Source organism: Pteropus medius, unplaced genomic scaffold, assembly GCF_902729225.1.
Source record: "Pteropus medius unplaced genomic scaffold, Ma_sr-lr_union100, whole genome shotgun sequence".
NCBI lineage: Eukaryota > Metazoa > Chordata > Mammalia > Chiroptera > Pteropodidae > Pteropus > Pteropus medius.
Genome location: NW_024356335.1, coordinates 3,825,194 through 3,841,638, shown reverse-complemented (window position 1 = coordinate 3,841,638; position 16,445 = coordinate 3,825,194). Strand labels below are relative to the sequence as shown.

General features: G+C 54.7%; 1 protein-coding gene across 1 annotated transcript in view; it reads left to right on the top strand.

The window, feature by feature from the left end:
* Positions 1-7,584: 7,584 nt before the first annotated feature.
* The window catches only part of ENG (endoglin), a 28,079-nt gene continuing 19,218 nt past the window's right edge, over positions 7,585-16,445 (top strand). Inside the window, exons 1-2 of the mRNA XM_039861651.1 lie at positions 7,585-7,973; positions 15,250-15,392. Of these exons, the coding sequence (XP_039717585.1) occupies positions 7,907-7,973; positions 15,250-15,392 (210 nt within the window). The 5' untranslated portion in view covers positions 7,585-7,906. The remainder of the gene's footprint in view (positions 7,974-15,249; positions 15,393-16,445) is intronic.

The following is a 16,445-nucleotide window of genomic DNA, read 5'->3' as shown; positions in this document are numbered from 1 at the left end:
TTGTCCTTCAGCAGCACTTTTTGGGTCACCTGCCATGCTCACGGGACCGAGGCTCATAAGCCCTGTGCCCACTGTGATGTGGCTCTTGGCAGGAGGAGGGGACACATGTTCATAAAATTCCATCAGACCTACTCACGTGAGACCACTGGGCAGCTCAGTGCAGAGAGCTCAGAGGGGCCCCTAGGGGCCGTTGGTTCCCTGAGCTGGAGCTCTGACGTGGGGCCTTGAAGATACCTAGGAGTTCCTGAGACAGAGCATGGAAAGGCAGAGGAACAGCCGTGCAGAGCTGCAGAGGTAGAGAGGACCAGCTGAGTGTGGAGAGGGCTGAGGCCTTGGCAGGGGCTGGAATGCGGGCTAGTGGGGATGCTAGAGACAAGCCTGGTGGGTGATGGGAGCCGGGTTTGCAGGGCCTTGAATGCCGACCCAGGTATCTAGTCTTCCTCCTAAGGGCAATGGGAAGCTCAGAGAGTTTTGTTTTTAATGAAAAAATTCAAACAAACTGAAAATTGGAGGAAATAATGTGGTGAACACCCACATACCCATCACCAACATTTAGTAATTGTTAACATTTTTCCATACTTCCTTCATCGTTGTTTTACTGTTGCCAAACTATTTTAAAATAAATTACAGATATGAGAAAACTTCACCCCAAAAGTGTGACTTCGGTACGACTCTCTAATAAGGACATTTTCCTATATAACCACAACTCAGAGTTTCGATGACACTAAATTAACACTAATATCAATGGATAATAATCAGTCTACATGCAATTGTCGCTAATTGTCCCTCAAAAGTGCCTTTGTTCAAACCAGGAGGCAATGTAGGACGACGCTGCATTAGTTGTGATGTCTATCAAGCTTCTTTATCCTTGAATGCCTTCCCTTTTTTTTTTATGACATTGGCCTGTGAAGAGACAGATTGTCCTGCAGAAAATTCCTCCTTCTAGATTTGTCTGTTGCTTCCTCGTGGTGGTGTTTGACTTCTTCCTCCATCCCCTGAATTTCTTGTAAACTGAAAGTTAGATGTAAAGGCTTCAGAGATTCAGGTTAAGCCTTTGGGACAAGAATACCTACTAGAGGAGGCTCACGAAATGTTTTAAAACTAGGCGGGATGGTCAAATCCGCAGCGCTTCCAGCTTTAAGTGCCTCCCAGCCTCCCCAGAGTCTTGCTGAAAAGCTGATTCTGATTCAGCAGGTCTGGTTTGGGCCATCAGGCCCAGCTGCAGGTCGTCGGCCCACACGTCAGGCAGCTCAGAGTCTGCCCTGCGGAGGTGAGACCCTGGGAGAGCTGGGAAGGAAGAGGCACCCCCAAAGCCAGCGTGTGCTCACCCTCTACTGGTGGGCCGAGAGTGGGCGTGGTGTCGGATCTGGGACAGCAGATGCTGGCATACTCTTCGTGTCTCTAGGGGCACTGCAGGAAATGGCTCGTCCCAAGGTGCTGGGACACCCCAACCAGCCAGAGGAAAGGTACAGCGTCCCTGTAACCTCAGGGTCTCAGAGAAGGAGCGCTCCCAGGTAGGCCCTCTGGGGTGGTGGCCTCGAATGCCCCCACTGGACTTCGCCCCTAAGTCTTGGCCTCGGGGGCCCTAAGGGGCTGACCGGAGGCGCTGAAGTGGGAGAGGAAGGAAGCGGGGAGCAGAGGAGGCCAAGGCTGTCGCCTCCCAGCCGCGAGAGGGGCCTCGAGTAAACAGGAAGGCCTGGCGGCTCCGTGCTGGGGGGGCTTTGGAGGGGTGGGGGCCAGGGCCCTACTGGACCTGCTCAGCTTCAAGCACAGGGCTTCCATGCTGGGGAAACAGACCCAGAGAGGTTGTGTGGCTTGCCTCAGGTCACGCAGCGAGGCCGGGGAGCAGGGCTCAGCCCTCGCCTGCCTCTCCTGCGTCTGCCCTCCTCCTGGGGTTCTGATGCAGGGTGTCCTGCCTGTGTTGCCCACCAGGCTGGGTGAGTGAGTCTCTCTCCTCTTTGGGCCTCAGTTTCCCTTTCTATGCACTCAGAGCCCTTACAACTCAGAGGTTCTAGACTCCTGGCCCAGCGGAATCTCCTGTCTCCTTGGTAGTGTTCATGGGTCCTTCAGACCTTGGGAAATGGGTTTCATCAGGAAGGTGAACACGGCCCAGGAGGCAGCAGGTACCAGGACCATTCCTCGGGGAAAGAGAGGGACGGTTTGAGGGACTTTACTCTTCTAGAAGAGTCTGGAAGGACCACTGACCCTGTGACTTCCCTGTACCCTTGGGGAGTCATCTCCCCTCTTCAGAGACCCCGTCCCTAGGCTCAGAATGCCCCCGACACCCACACCCTGGGGATGCAGAATGATGACCTAAGAAACTCTGAGCTGTGTCGCCCAGCGGTTAAGTCCATAAGCATAAGTGCTTATCGAATGTTCCAGGCTCCATTCTAAGCGGCGGGGCCTTTACCTCATGGAACTTCTATTCTAGAGATGGAGACAGACAAAACAAACAATGCAGAGTGTGTGAGAGGATGAGGTGTGCCCTGGGGGCCACTTGTGGTACAGAGAGAGGGCTGTTGTAAACACGATGGTCAGGGAAGCCCTCGCTGAGTGTGTGACATTTGATCTGTGACTTAAAGGATGAGGAGGAGCAAGCCCTGTAGTTATCTAAGGGGGTAGTATTTCAGGGCAAAGGAGCAGCAAGTGCAAAGGCCCTGAGGTGGACACGCGCTTCACACACTCGAGGAAAAGCGAGGAGGCTGCGTGGCTGCAGCGGCGTGAGCGAGGGGGTAAGAGGAGAGAGTGAGGATGGCGGTGCAGCGGGGGTGGGGGGGGCTCCGCTGCCATGCGGGAGGCCCTGGCTTTGACACTGAGTGAGATGGTCGCTCCCGGAGGACACTGAGCAACCTGACTTTGCTTAATGGACCCCCTTTATGGTGTGCAGAGTGGGCCAGGGGCAAGTTCAGAGGCAGGGAGAGCTCGGTACTGCAGTATTCTAGGAGGTGCTGGTGGTCACCAGGGCGGTCGCAGTGGGGTGGTGGGAACCATACAAGCAATGGGAATGCGGGGGAGCCGCCGACAGGACTAGCCGGTAAGCTGGATGAGGGGTGTGAGAGTCAAGGTCAACCTCGAGGCTTGAGCCACGAGAGGAGAGAGAGCTGTCACGGTCTGAGGTGGAGGGTCTGAGGCAGGAGCAGTTGGCAGAGAAGGGATGGAGCCCAGTTTTGGATGCGGGAAGTCTGAGCTGCTTCTTCAACATCCGGGAGCCTGGAGAGAGTTCTGGCTGGAGCTTTGTATCTGTAATATATGAAGTTGAGAGCCACCAGTGTGTAAATGGTATTTAAAGCTGTTTGCCTGAATGAGGACACTCAGAACAGCACTTCTCAAATTTTAATGCGTACATCAGTGCCCTGGGGGTCTTGATAAAGTGCAAATTCTAAGTCACAGGTCTGGGGCAGGGCCTGAGGGAAGAGCACACTTCAAGGACCAGGATCTAGGGTCTTATATTGTACAGCCAAGACCCACTGGTGGGTAACGAAATCAGCAGAGGGGCTTGTGATCAGTATTTGAAAGAAAATGGAACAGGATGGATGCCCATCACAGGGGTATATGTTGGTTCACAAAACCTTTGTTTCAGTTATTTGAGCCTGAGTCCTGGGGTTTGTGCTGGTACATGACGTTGTCATGGTCACAAAGGTTTGAGAAAACCTGACTTGGGAGTGAGGACAAACAGAGAAGGGAAGAGGCCCAGGAGCCAAGTGTGAGAGGATGAGGAGGAACCAGTGAGGAGGCTGATAAGGCGACCAGGGAGGTGGGAGGAAAACCAAGACGGAATGTTCTAGAAGCCAAAGGGGGAAAGAGGCCCCGATTTGAATTATCCTCTGCTTTTCCCCAGTCCTGTGTGCCATGCATGTCTGAGCCTCAGTTTCCTGAATTGGGAAGGGGAGCTATGACAATCTCAGCTCGTCAAGGTGGCTGTGAGGTGGCACCTGGCACAGGGCTGGGCAAGCAAGCGGGTGAGTGACAGAGTGACTCCGATTCTGGTCCTGGGCTGTGAGCTCCTCCAGCCCAGCAGGCTGCCCTCCCACTCCCATGGTGCAGATGAAGAAACTGAGACCCAAACTATAGAAAGATCTCGCCTGAGGCCACTGGGGCAGGGCCCAAATACACCGACCCCCAAATACACCCACCCCCAAATACACCACTTCAAATACACTGACCCCGGTCAGGTGTGCTCTTTTCTCTGCACTCACTTTCCCCCTTGCTGCGTGGGTCTGGCTTTGCTGTTTTCAACAGCCTCTGGCTCCGGGCCTGCGCTGGAGACGGACAGCCGCCTTGGGGGGTCCCCGGGGGCCGCCTAAAATTCCTCCGGTGGCTAGCGGCCAGGGTGGACGTGCTCTGTCCCTTCCTGCAGCTCTGGCCTTCCTGGCCAGCCAGGAGGAGGAAGGATCAAATTTGTACACCTGCCCACTGTGGGGTCCAGGCACAGGGGCCTGGCCATCGGCCACATGTCTCTTTGGCGTGTGGATAGGCGGCACCTGAAAACATCTCTGTCAGTCGGATCCCCAGCAGGAAACAGATGGCACGCTCCACTGGGATCAGGAGAGTTTAATAAAGGGTCTGTTTACACAGGTGTGGGCAGGGTGTAGGGAAACCGCAAGGGACAGTGCTGAGCCCCAGGGCTGGCAGCAGCAGGGGCCATGACCGCCCTCAGCCTGAAGGGTCGTCTGGAGAGGGCCAGGTCGGGGCTGCGGCCTTCAGTGGAGGGAGGCCCCTAACTGGCAGTGACTCTATAGGGAAGGAGCTGAAGGAATGACCGCCCCCCTTCCTCTCTGATCTGTGCAGGGCTGGGGAGGGGGTGGGAGAGGTAGCTGTGTCCATCGGAAGGAACAGTATATCTGGGGGGATATTGAAGACAATTACCCCAAGGTCTGTCCCCAGCTGTGAGACCATATGACCATCAAGCTTCCCAGGGACAGGTGACCAAGGCCCAGGACTGGCCTCTTCCACCGGGGAACAAAAGCAAGACCTACCTCTCTGTGTCTCAGTTTCCCTATGTTTTCATGATTTCTGCCCCTACCTTACCTTCCAGGGACTTCGTGCTTTCAATAAATAGATCTCAAGGGTCAAAGGGGACACAGCAGTATAGCGGCATCAAAGTCCCTGCCCTCGAGGGGCTTCTAGTTGAGTGGAGAGACACACAGCACGACCCCACATAGGCCAGGGGTGGAGGGGAGGCCTGGGTGCTGTGGGAGATTCCGGGTGACCTCTTTTCCACTTCTGGGGACCCCGATCTCTTCCTCCATGGGGTCTCTGGGGGCAGGTCCAGGTCCTCCTGTGGCTCCTGTAGGTTTTCTCTCCCTAGAGGCTTCCTGCAAGTTCTTCCTCATGTCCATCCACCTGCAGCCTCTCCTGTTTTCTAGAGACTCGATGGGCCTCTAGAAAGCGTGGATGTGGATGGATGCAGAGCGTGGAGGAAAGTGGGAGGGAGGGAGGTTGGGGGCGAGCCTCCTATGCGGTCCCTGTTATGGCCCCGACATCACTTTGGAAAACAATTCCCCTCGCCCTGTGACACCCGCAGCCCTGGTGACAACTTTCCTCACCACGGCAAGCTCAGGTAGTGGCAGCAGGGAAGGAGGTAAGCACAGAGCCAGACAACCCTGAGGTCTTCACTTTCCAGCCCGGAGGTCCCTCACTTTTCAGGGAGCCTTGGGTTCCTCCTCTGTAAGTGGTTTAATGTCACCGGCCTCCAGGGGTGGCTGTGAGGATCCAGAGCTGATAAGGTGAACGCCTAGGGTGGGGCCTGGTACACAGGGAGAGTTCAGCCCTTGGGGCTGGATTAACTGTTCCTGGTTGGGGGCCTGGGGAAACCTCGCAGTCACCCCTATTGTCCCCGACTGAGGCCACACTTTGCCTCACGGTGCCCACCTCCTCATCTCTGCACGCACAGGAAAAGGCAGAGGACCTGCCACTTTCAAGTGGCCCCCTCTGCTCTGCCTCAGCCTTCCCAGTCTGAGGGACATGGATGGGTCTCCCGCAACCCCACACCCATGCCTGGCCAGTTACAGAGCCACACCCGCCCTTCCCGCCCGCCCGTGTCAGCTCCTGCAGAGACAGACGCACTGCGTGCTCTGCTCCCTCCAGAGGCACCAAGGCCTCCCACTTTCTCCTCTCTCCCTGGGCCTCCATCTCTCCATCTGGGGCCCAGAACAAGTGTAAAGAGAAGGACCCCCTGGTTCCATCCCCTCTGTATGTCTCGCCAGCACACGCCAAGATTTGTCTTTACAAAGCCCAGCTCTGCCAGCACCTTCTGCTCCAGAACCTTCCATGACTCCCTATGGCCTTTAAGATAAAGTCCTGGCATTCAAGGCCCCCTCCCAAAGCAGGGCCAGAGTCTGCCTCTCCAGACTTACTGTCCCCACCATACCCTGCTCGTTCCGCGGTGGTCCGACCACTTCCTGCCTCTGAGCCTTTGTTCAGGCCGGTCCCTTGTCACATATGTCTTCCTCATCTCTTTCTTCTACTCCACTCCCATTCGCCCAGTCTTTTAAAGGCGGAGCCTAAATGCCACCTCCTCCAGGCAGCCCGGGCTTCCTCCTCTGAGCTCCCATGGGCCTGAGTGCTACCCATGACTAGCACCATGGCGGGCACATTGTCGGCGCTTGCTGTTTGCAGGATGAACAAGGGACGTTTCTGGGATTGTCTCTTAGGCTCAGGGAACACTGATGGGGAGCACTCCCCATGTGCCAGGTGTGGATGGAGCTCAGCGCTGTAGTGCTTTGATCCCTGGAAATCTCGCAACGTGCTGGCAAGGAAGGCACCGTTGTGCCCACTTCACAAACAGGGTAACTGAGTGTCGGAACTTGTTTGAGGTCACATAGCTCAGAGCGAGCAAGGCAGGGTCTTGAACCCAGGGTTATCTGACTTCAGAAATGTCATTAAATTGTGTGTCCCCCTTTCATTTGGGACTATCTTTTGTCCCTGAAGAATTTTCCACCCATGGAGTGGGTAGATACAAAATGTGTGGCTCTGGGAGGGTCCCCTGTCCTCTCTGGTCCCTGAGACCTCGGCTCCAGCTGCCATACTGTGCCCTTTTGGGAGTGTTCCTTCCTTGTCCTGGACCTCAGTTTCCCTGCCTGAAAAACAAGGGGATGGCAGCCCGTGTCATGCTATGTGAGCCAGCGTTGGTCCCCGATGAGATCTGTTCAAATCCCAAGTCTACTATCTTCTTAAGCCAATTAGCTTACTTTATTAGGTCTCTGTTTTTTCATCTGCAAAATGGGAAAATGAACTTCATGGGGCTGTGAGCTCCACATGGACCCCCGTGGCTGGGGCCTGACCCCTGAGAGGTCCCCTTGGCGGACTGTTAGGGTGATTGTTTTCATCTGTCCCCCGGGGGCTGTCAGATGCACCCCACCAGCCAGCCCTGGAGAAGGTGGGATGGGAGGGTGGGGTGCTTGGGGAGACAAGCCTAGAGCCTGGGTCCTCCCACCCATTGCCTCCCCCCCTTCCCCAGGGCCCCCCACCCAGCGACAAAGCTCGCGGCACTTCCTCTCCCGCCTGGCAGGCCGCCTGGCCCGGCCCCTTCTCTAAGGAAGCGCATTTCCTGCCTCCCCAGGCCGGGCTGGATGAGCCAGGAGCTCCCCACCGCTGACGGTCATACCCCAGCCTCCATCTGCAGCCACAGCCCCGGACTGCTGCCACCGCTGCCCTCCACGGGAGCCCAGCACCCCCTCCCCGCTCATCCCTTGGCCAGCGACCCCTGGCCCGGCCCTGCACCCCTGTGCCCACTTCTCCTGACCCCTCGGCCGCCACCTCAGAAGGCTGGAGCAGGGACGCCGTTGCTCCGGCCGCCTGCTCCCTTTGGGTCCCCGCACGAGCCCACGCCGGCCCCCGCGCCCGCCTGCAGCCCTGCCTCTGGACACCGGATAAGGCCCAGCACACGGACCCCCGGGTGGACAGCATGGACCGAAGCACGCTCGCCCTGGTCGTGGCCCTGCTGCTGGCCGTCTGCAGCCTCAGTCCTACAAGTAGGTGTCCAGGGACCTGGGGTGGGGGAGACCCGGCCCCAAGTACTCCCAGCCTCCTCCCTGTGTCCTGAGCTCATGCACAGTGTGGCTGTCCTGGGTGGTTTGGATAGCCGCAGGGTGACCAACCATCCCAGTTTGGCAGGACCAAGGACGTTTAGCCCTTAAGGTCAGAGCGAACAAGGGTGAGTAGTTATTTACCTTAACCCTGACCTCTGGCCTCTGCCCATTTCTCCCCAGGAAGCCCAGGTCCCAGAGTGCTGTGCAGCCTCCAAGAGTCTCCTGCCCTCTCTGGGCCTTAAGGTTTCCACCTGAGCAAGGTGTGGGAAGGGGGGCGCGAGGACTCACGTTCAGAGTCGGGCTCTAGGTTGTCGTTACTTCCTTGTCGTGTGATCTCGGAGACAGCCTTCCAGCCTCTGAGCAAAGCGGGGCTGGTTAGTTAACAGGCTCACTTCGGGCCGTTGGGCAGGTCGGCGTCGAGGCTCTCTCTGTCTTGTAGAGAGAGCTCTCAGGCAGGCTGGTTGTCTCTGTGTTGTTATTGTTGCTGTTTTATGATTAGCTTTAAATCCTCCATCCTCATTCTGTAAGTGGTTCCCAGACGCCTTCTGAATGCAGTTCTCTCCCTCGCCTCTCTCCCCTCACTACCCCCCAGAAGCTCTCAGGATGGGGGCACAGTCCCAGACCAGGGCTTCTGTGGGGCATCTTCAGCCTGAGGGCTTTGCTAGGCAGTCATTGCCTCTGCCGCCTTCTGAAGCTGACCAGATGAGGGGCTGCGAGGAGCTGGGGACTCCACCACTATCCCTTAGACCAGTTACTGCGGCCTCACTGTGCCCTGTGGACACATCCACCTAAAGCCACAGGATGGCCCTATGGATACCCCTTTATCCATGGTGCACCTATGAACTCCCTAAAAGATCTGGGGGGGCTGATGAGGAGTGGCACAGTAGTAGCGGTGTTTACCCCCTCCCTGCCCTATCCAAACCCACAGCATTTCAAAGTCCCTAATCCTTGGTCTCTAAAGTTTTTACCACGGCCTCACTGATTGACAGGAAACTGAGCCTCAGACCCTAAGTGACTTAGCAGGGATTTGACCCCGGGCCTGTGGCTCTCCGGAACTCTTTCTCCTAACCACGTGTGAGGCGGCAACCCCTCTTGATACAGCTCCCGATAACCGTGCAAGATGGCTGCCACTATCACCCCATTTTATAGGACAGGAAGGGGAGGCTGTGGCCCGCCAAGTTCACACAGCTCAGATAGGAGCCCTACCTGAGCCCCACGATAGCTGCCCGCCTTCCTCCCGCCGACGCCACATTTCTAGCTTGATAACACTTCCTTCCTCTTGGTCATCAGAGAAACATCCATGCAAACCGTTATGGTCTGATTTTATAGGGTCAGAGGCAGCGATGTGTTGGCAAATAATTAACAACAGGGGTGGGGAGGTGGGGGCTAGCGTTTGTCAGTGTCCGTGGTATAAATGTCCCCGCATGGCTGACTTCAAGCTACCAACTCACCGTACTTGGAGTTGGTCCATGGTGCCCATCTGGACACCCTTTCTAGAATTTCCATCACACACATACGACATGTAGATAACCTCAAGAGTACAGATAATAGTAAAATGGAGTAAAATAATTAGAAAGTAAGGAGTTTGATATTTATTACCTTTTCAAAACGTATAATTAATTTAATTGTAAGCTTATAAAATTTAATGTTTAATTATGGCTGTATTTAACAGCCAGTGGGAAAAAACCCTAGTAATTTAGCAGTCTGCTCCTATGAGCAGCTACAGGCACCCAGTGATCATAGGATTCCATGGCATCCCAAACCATCCAACCCAACTCACTTACAGTCTGGGAAACTGAGGCCCGTGGAAGACAGATGGGGGCCTTGGCCAAGGTGTAGAACCCAGATCTCCACACCGGTGGAGGGGGTAGGAATGACCCAGGCACCCTTATTCAGGCTGCAGGGGGTGAAAATGGATCCAAAACAGGTCCAAACACAGGTCCAGACTTCTGGGAACACAGCTTGGTAGAATCTCTCAAAATCATAACTTGTGTAATACCCAACCTTCAGAATTTAGACCTACAGAGTTACTTGCCCAGCTCTAAAAAGACGCATGGTCCGCAGGGACCTGTAACAAAAAAACCCAACAGTAGGAGAGCACCCAAATGTCCATGGGCCTGGGCCTCATTAAATGAATTATGATTCAGTAGACTATCATGCAGCCATTACCAAGAAAAAGCTAGCTCTATGTCTACACTGCTGTGGGCAGATGTGTGGGACAGACTGTTAGGGGCCCAAACAGCAATGATTCATTCCTATAAGAATAAAATAGTAATAATGCACAATATGCACAGAGCGAGTCCCAATGCCACTGTTTTCTCTGGGGGGATTTTCACTTTCTAAGACACACTTTTTTTGCGTGTTGAAATTTTTTAAAAGAACAAATGTGTAGAGATTTTTAAAAAGCGATTTAACTACATATTCACTTTAGTGCACTCCTTGAAGACAATAGATAAGAGGGGAGAAAATCGTTAGCATGCAGGTGGCTTACTTACTAGTTTTTGTCTAGCTTTTCAAATAATTTAAATGCAGGTGGATCAATATCTGAGAGTCTTCTGTACCCCTCTATGTTGTCGTGTGGACTCCGTAACCATCCCATTGTGCTTCTGGAATCTTCTCTCCCTTAAGTGTACCTTCTATCATTTGCCTAATGGATCCCCTATTGTTGAATAATATTCAGATGGTTTTCCCTTTGAGACTAATTATAAATACCACCTCCGTGCACATTTTTGGTACACGTACCTTTTCCTGTATTTTGGAGTATTTCACTTGGATAGAGTCCCAGAAGTGGGGGTGCTGGGATTCGTGGCCCGAGTTAGGTGGCTGAGATCAAAAAGTATTTCCTAAGTGTGGATGAATGTTTGCCGGAGGGTGAGCCAGAGGTGTGACTTGGAGTCCTTATGCTGCCGGCCACCTACATGGAGGTCTGGAACACGGGACAGAGACCACAAACATCCATCTCTTAAAGGCTGCATTCTGGCGCAGCTTCCCATTTCCCAGGAGGAAAAAGAAGTTGGCAAAGCATCAGTGTGAACCAAGGAGAAGCTAGGTCCCTGGGTCCGTGGAGATGACTATCAAGATTCTCTCACCTGACCAGATAGATGGTGACACTAAGACTCAGATGGAGAGACAGTCTTTCTCTCAAGGTCATGGATGGGTCAGTGCTGGGCTCTCTGAGGACAGACCTGGTCCCTTTGCTCAAGGGCTTGAGGGGAACCCGGGGAAGAGGGAGGAAACCGCCTCTTTGTCTGCAGTACATCGGGCAGCCCTTTGTCCCTATATACCCAGTTTACAGATGAAGAAATCGAGGCTTGGGACAAGTGACAGGTCTAGATTTCAACCCCAGGTTGTCTGCTCCCAAATCCAGCTTCTTTTCCCTGCACCTTTGGTGGCCAAGTATGGGGACTTGGAGAGCTGATGGCCCTGGCTCTGGGCCCTCCCCTCTCAGCTCCAGCTCTAGCTTTGGGACCTGAGCCCTGGAGGCTGAAGGGGACCCTCATCCAGGACTGAGCTGACTTCAGTACCTGTGACAGGCGCTGGGGGATGGTAGGGAGGGAGAAACAACTATAACAGTCGACATTGATGCTGCGCTTACTGGATGCTGGATGCCGCCCTAGACCTGTTCCGTGTCCTATCAGACTCAACCTTCACAAAAGCCCGATGAAGTAGACACTCCTGTTGCCCTCCTTTTATAGCTGAGGAGACTGGAGTTACAGGCTGGTGAAGGAATTTGCCTGAGTAACACAGCCCAGGTATGAGCAGTTGGGGCTTGGGCCCCATGCCTACCCTCTGCACCATACTACCTCAGGGGAAGTGACAAAGAGCTCTCTGTGGCCAGATCTTCTCACCTTGGGCATTCAGTCCCTTTCCTGCTTCGACAGTGGTCCTCCCACCTAGAGCAAAACTGGATTCGTTCTGGTGAGAAGATTTTCACAACGGAGTTTTGAAGGATGGATAGAAGTTGACTTTGTGGTTAAATAAAGGAAGTCCCTCGGTCTAGGAAAGGGCGTGGCAGAGGCAAGGAATGAGTTCTGTTTGAAGGAAAAGCTCGCATGTCCCCACTGAGGCGACACCAATAACTGTGACAGCATTGCCAGTTGTTGAGCAATCCTCATGCGTCAGGAGCCTGCTCAGCACTGTGCATGTGCCATCTTACTAACACTCACGCCAGCTCGATGAGACAGGGATTATGATTATCAACATCCCCACCTTACAGACAATAACGCCGAGCCGTGGAAAGGAAGCTGGAAGGTGGCAGAATCAGAACATGAGCCTTTGGCATCTCTCAGATCCCTGTACTTTTTAACTCCTCTCTCGGTTGCTGAGTATGGACTTGACCCTGCAGGCGCGCTGGGGAGTCTCGAGAAAGACTGGAAGAATGAGTGTTGGGGCCTCACTGGTGGCCTGGCCCGGGAGGAGAGGTTGGGCCAGATGTTGGGAAATCTGTGAGGCTATAATTGGACACTGAAAAGAATGAAGGGCGGCTGGGTGACTGAAGAAGAGAAAAGCAGAATAGACCTTCTCGTAAAGGATCTGCCCTGGTATTATGAAATAATCACGGACACTTACTGGGTGACGGGCTCTTTACATGGGTCGCCTCACCAAGATGACACACAGCCTGTGAAGTGGGTGCTGGCTGCTGGAGCTGGACTGCCTGGGTTCAAATACAGGCCCTGCCACTTAATAGTTGGGTGCCTCGGGGCCAGTTCTTGCACCTACCCGATCTTCAGTTTCCCCATGTGTCAAATGGTCATCATAACAGTGCCCACCTCACAGGCTGCGGTGAAGACGAAATGAATGAGCTCGTGCAAAGCCTCGAAACAGTACCTGGTCCCAGCGAGTCTGACAAAAGCTGTTTTGCAAAGGAGGAAACTGAGGCTCAGAGAAGTTAGGCTTTTGGTCAAGGCGACAGGTGTTTTAAGAGGCAGAATTGGGATTTGACCCAGGAATCTGACTCCAGAGCTGCTTTTCTTGACCATTGCTGTCTGTGGCCTCCCAAGGAGCTGGAGGTGGCCATTTAGGAAGCCCCAAGGTGGTGGCTCTGTGCTCGGGGGTCAGTAAGGAGCAGGAAGGTGGCTCCCGGGTCTCTCACTAGGCCAGTCACCCAGGCTCCCCAGTGGCACCTCCTCCAATTTAGGTCCCGGGAGGCCCTGGCGTTTCCCTTGGTGCCCGGGGATTGTTTTCAGCTCTGTCTGGGCCCGCCTCCGGCTCCAGGAGACAGGCCCCGGGCGTCACACTCCCTCCTGTCTCCCCATTCTCGTCTGTGGGGTGGGGGCCGCCAGGATTCGAAAAGGCCCCAAAATAAATGGACCTCTTATCTGATCTCCCAGCCTGGCCTGTTATCTGATCATTACATAATGGCCAGGCCTGCGGCCTCTCCCGCTGACGGCATGGAGGAGGTGGCCCAAGCGGCCCCGGCAATCCGGGAGGAACTGGGGTTCCTGGAAGTCTGGGGAGGGGGCAGGGAAAGTCCAAAGGGAAGGAGGAAGGCGCTGCGCTAATCTGCTGGCCAGACCCTGGGTCATATGGGGAGAGGTGGGTCTGAGGCCCAACCTGGTCAGCCACGTGCAGTGCGACTCTGGAACAACCAGCCTCTCCAGCCCTCAGCATCCCCATCTGTACAGGAGGGTCTCGGACTAGGTACCAGCCAAAAAGTGTGTGTTCACTGATAGGAAGAAAGAGATGGTGGGGAGCTTGAGGGGCTTGGTGGTCACAAGGGGTGGAACAGCAGGAGATGGTGCCAGCCCTCGAGTCTACCGGGGTGAGGGAGTCGGCTGGCCTGAGACGTCAGAGCCCCTCAGAGGTCCATGCCCTGCAGTCAACCCTTCTCCAGCGACTGAAGTCAATCACGTAATTGTGATGAAAAGAACAGCCAGATGCTCCTTCTCACGGAGTCCTCCCGACAGCCTCTACGGGTTGTGTGCATTCTATTCTTATTGACCTTCTGCAGTCAAGAAAACCAAAGCCCAAACTGGCGAAATCATTCGCCAAAGCCACACGGCTAGTAAGTGTTGGGCCTGAGATTCAATCCCAGGTCAGCCCGCCTCTAGGGGACCTTGCTTTGAACCAAAATGCCGCGTTACCTGGGCACTCTGGAGTCCCTGGCACACAGAACAGGTCGAGGACAAGGACTTATAAGGCCTGGGCCTCCATGGTGGCCACATGTCCTTGTCCTGAACTTATCCTTCCCAAGACGTTGCTGGTGGATGGTGTCGCGTGGCTGGGAGGACATCTTACGTCCTTCCCTGACCTCTGGTAGTCCTGAGCCCAACAAGGCGGCGGAAAGGTGGGGAAGAAGGCTGGGTTAGGCAGAGACAGCCCAATAACCTGGGATTCAGAAGAAGCTTCCCTACCCCCTTCCCCCGAGCTGGCGTCAGCTGGACGTGTGGCCAGTCCCTCCGCGCCCATCTTTGATCTCCAAGAAAACAGGAAGTAAGCGCGACAAGATGGAGACACAAACTTCCAAACAGTCTCCCCTTCTCTGTCCTCCTTCCCTCCTCCGGAGCCCCTCCCACCCTCCCCCGGCACATTCCTTGGGACGAGGTGTAGGGGCCTCATTTCCTCTTCCTCCTCTGCTGGGTCAGGGCGAAATTCCATTCCCTTCCCTCAGGACCCGCGTTTCCGGGCAGCACAGGGGCAGGCTCCGCGGCCGACTCCCGCAGCCGCCCTCCAGACCTCGGCCACCCCTGTGGCTCAAGCTGTCCCTTGGGGCCAGGAGACTCTCAAGGTTCCATTCGTTCAGGCTTCCTTGAGGCACCAGAGGGGGGAGTTTTGTCTCCTGACCTCAGCTCTTGCTTTCCTTTGGAGTTTACCAACCTGGACACTTGGGTGTATGGATGAGTGGGTCCTACCACTCAGGTAAGGTTGCCGGTTGTAACAAATATCATATAGAAGAAATTTTAGTACAAGTATGTCCCATGCGATATTTGGGATATACTTATACCTTAAGAATTACTCAGGTTTTTATTTCTTCGAATTTAACGGGGTGTCCTACATTGTATCTGTAAGCTTTACATCTAGTAGCGCTATGACTGTGGGCAAGAGATTTTTCCTGTCTGAGCCTGCGGACTGGATATGGCACCCACCTCGTGAGGTAGCTGTGAAGATGCAATAAAGCCCTTATTTAGAGCCAAGCGCCCAGTAGGCCTTCACAAAGTGGGAGTAGCTGTCATCACCTTTGTCTTATCTGGCCCTCTCTCCCACTGTGCTTCCCCAACAGGTCGTGCAGAAACTGTCCATTGTGATCTACAGCCTGTGGACCCCGAGGTGACATATTTCACGAGCCAGGTTTCTGAGGGCTGCGTGGCTCATGTTCCCAACGCTACCCTTGAAGTCCACATCCTCTTCCTGGAGTTCTCAAGGGTGAGTGTCTGATGGCAGGGTCGGGCGGGGACCCAGTGATGGATGAGGGGAGGCTTCCTTGTGGCTGTCCCTGGAGCAATGGGCCGAGTCCTCACCAGGGCCCCTGCCTGGAGGGTGACACGGGCATCTCACAAGGTCTGTGAAGGCTGCCATTTCTGGGGCCGGCATTGGGGCAATCTCTTGGATGCCACCACAAGACCCAGGTGGGAAGGGCTGGGTTTGGCTGGCGACCGAGTAGAGGAGAGCCAGGTGGGCAGTGGAGCGGACCAGTGAGTTGTTGCTCATGTGTCTCCAGTGATGGGAGTTCATTGCTTGGCAACGGACACCTCCACTCTAGGCAGCTTTGACTTTGAGAAAGTGCTTCCCTCAGTCGAGTGCAAATACCCCTCCCTGGAATGTCCCCCACCGAACATCTGTGACCTGGCAAGCAGCCCCTTGGAGATTGGAAGCCAGCAATGACAGCCTCAGAGATTTTTCTTTCCCCGAGAACCCTCCTGAGGTCCACCACTTAGTTTGTCTAAGTCCTTCTAAAAAATAAGACATTTCCTGAGCACTTGCTATGTGCTAGGTCCTGTGCTAGGCCTACTATGTGCCAGGAAGTCAGTTAAACATATTAACATACGTTGAGCCTCCCAAGGGCCCACCTGGCAGGGTCTGTTATTATCCCCACTTTTCAGAGGAGGAAACTGAGGCAGGCCTGGAGAGGTGACGCAACACACCCAAGGCCAGAGTTCACACCAGATCTCCGGGGACTCCAAGCCAGGCTGTCACCTGGCTGCTCAGGGATCTCAGTGTTCAGGCAGCATCTGGCCTGCCTGGGCTAGTGACCACACCTGGCTGATGTGGCCTCAGGTCCTGATAGCGATTTAGCGGTGTCAGCTCGGGGTAAACTTGGGGCCAACTCGCCCCCAAAACTGTTAAGTTGCCCTGCGTTTGTATGGTGATAAGACAGTGCCCAGACCACCAGTATCGGGGGGGCTTCTCCCCACCGCCTGCCTGCCACGGGGACTGTGGGCCTCGATAATCCCCAAGCTGCAGATAGCGCCAAACACA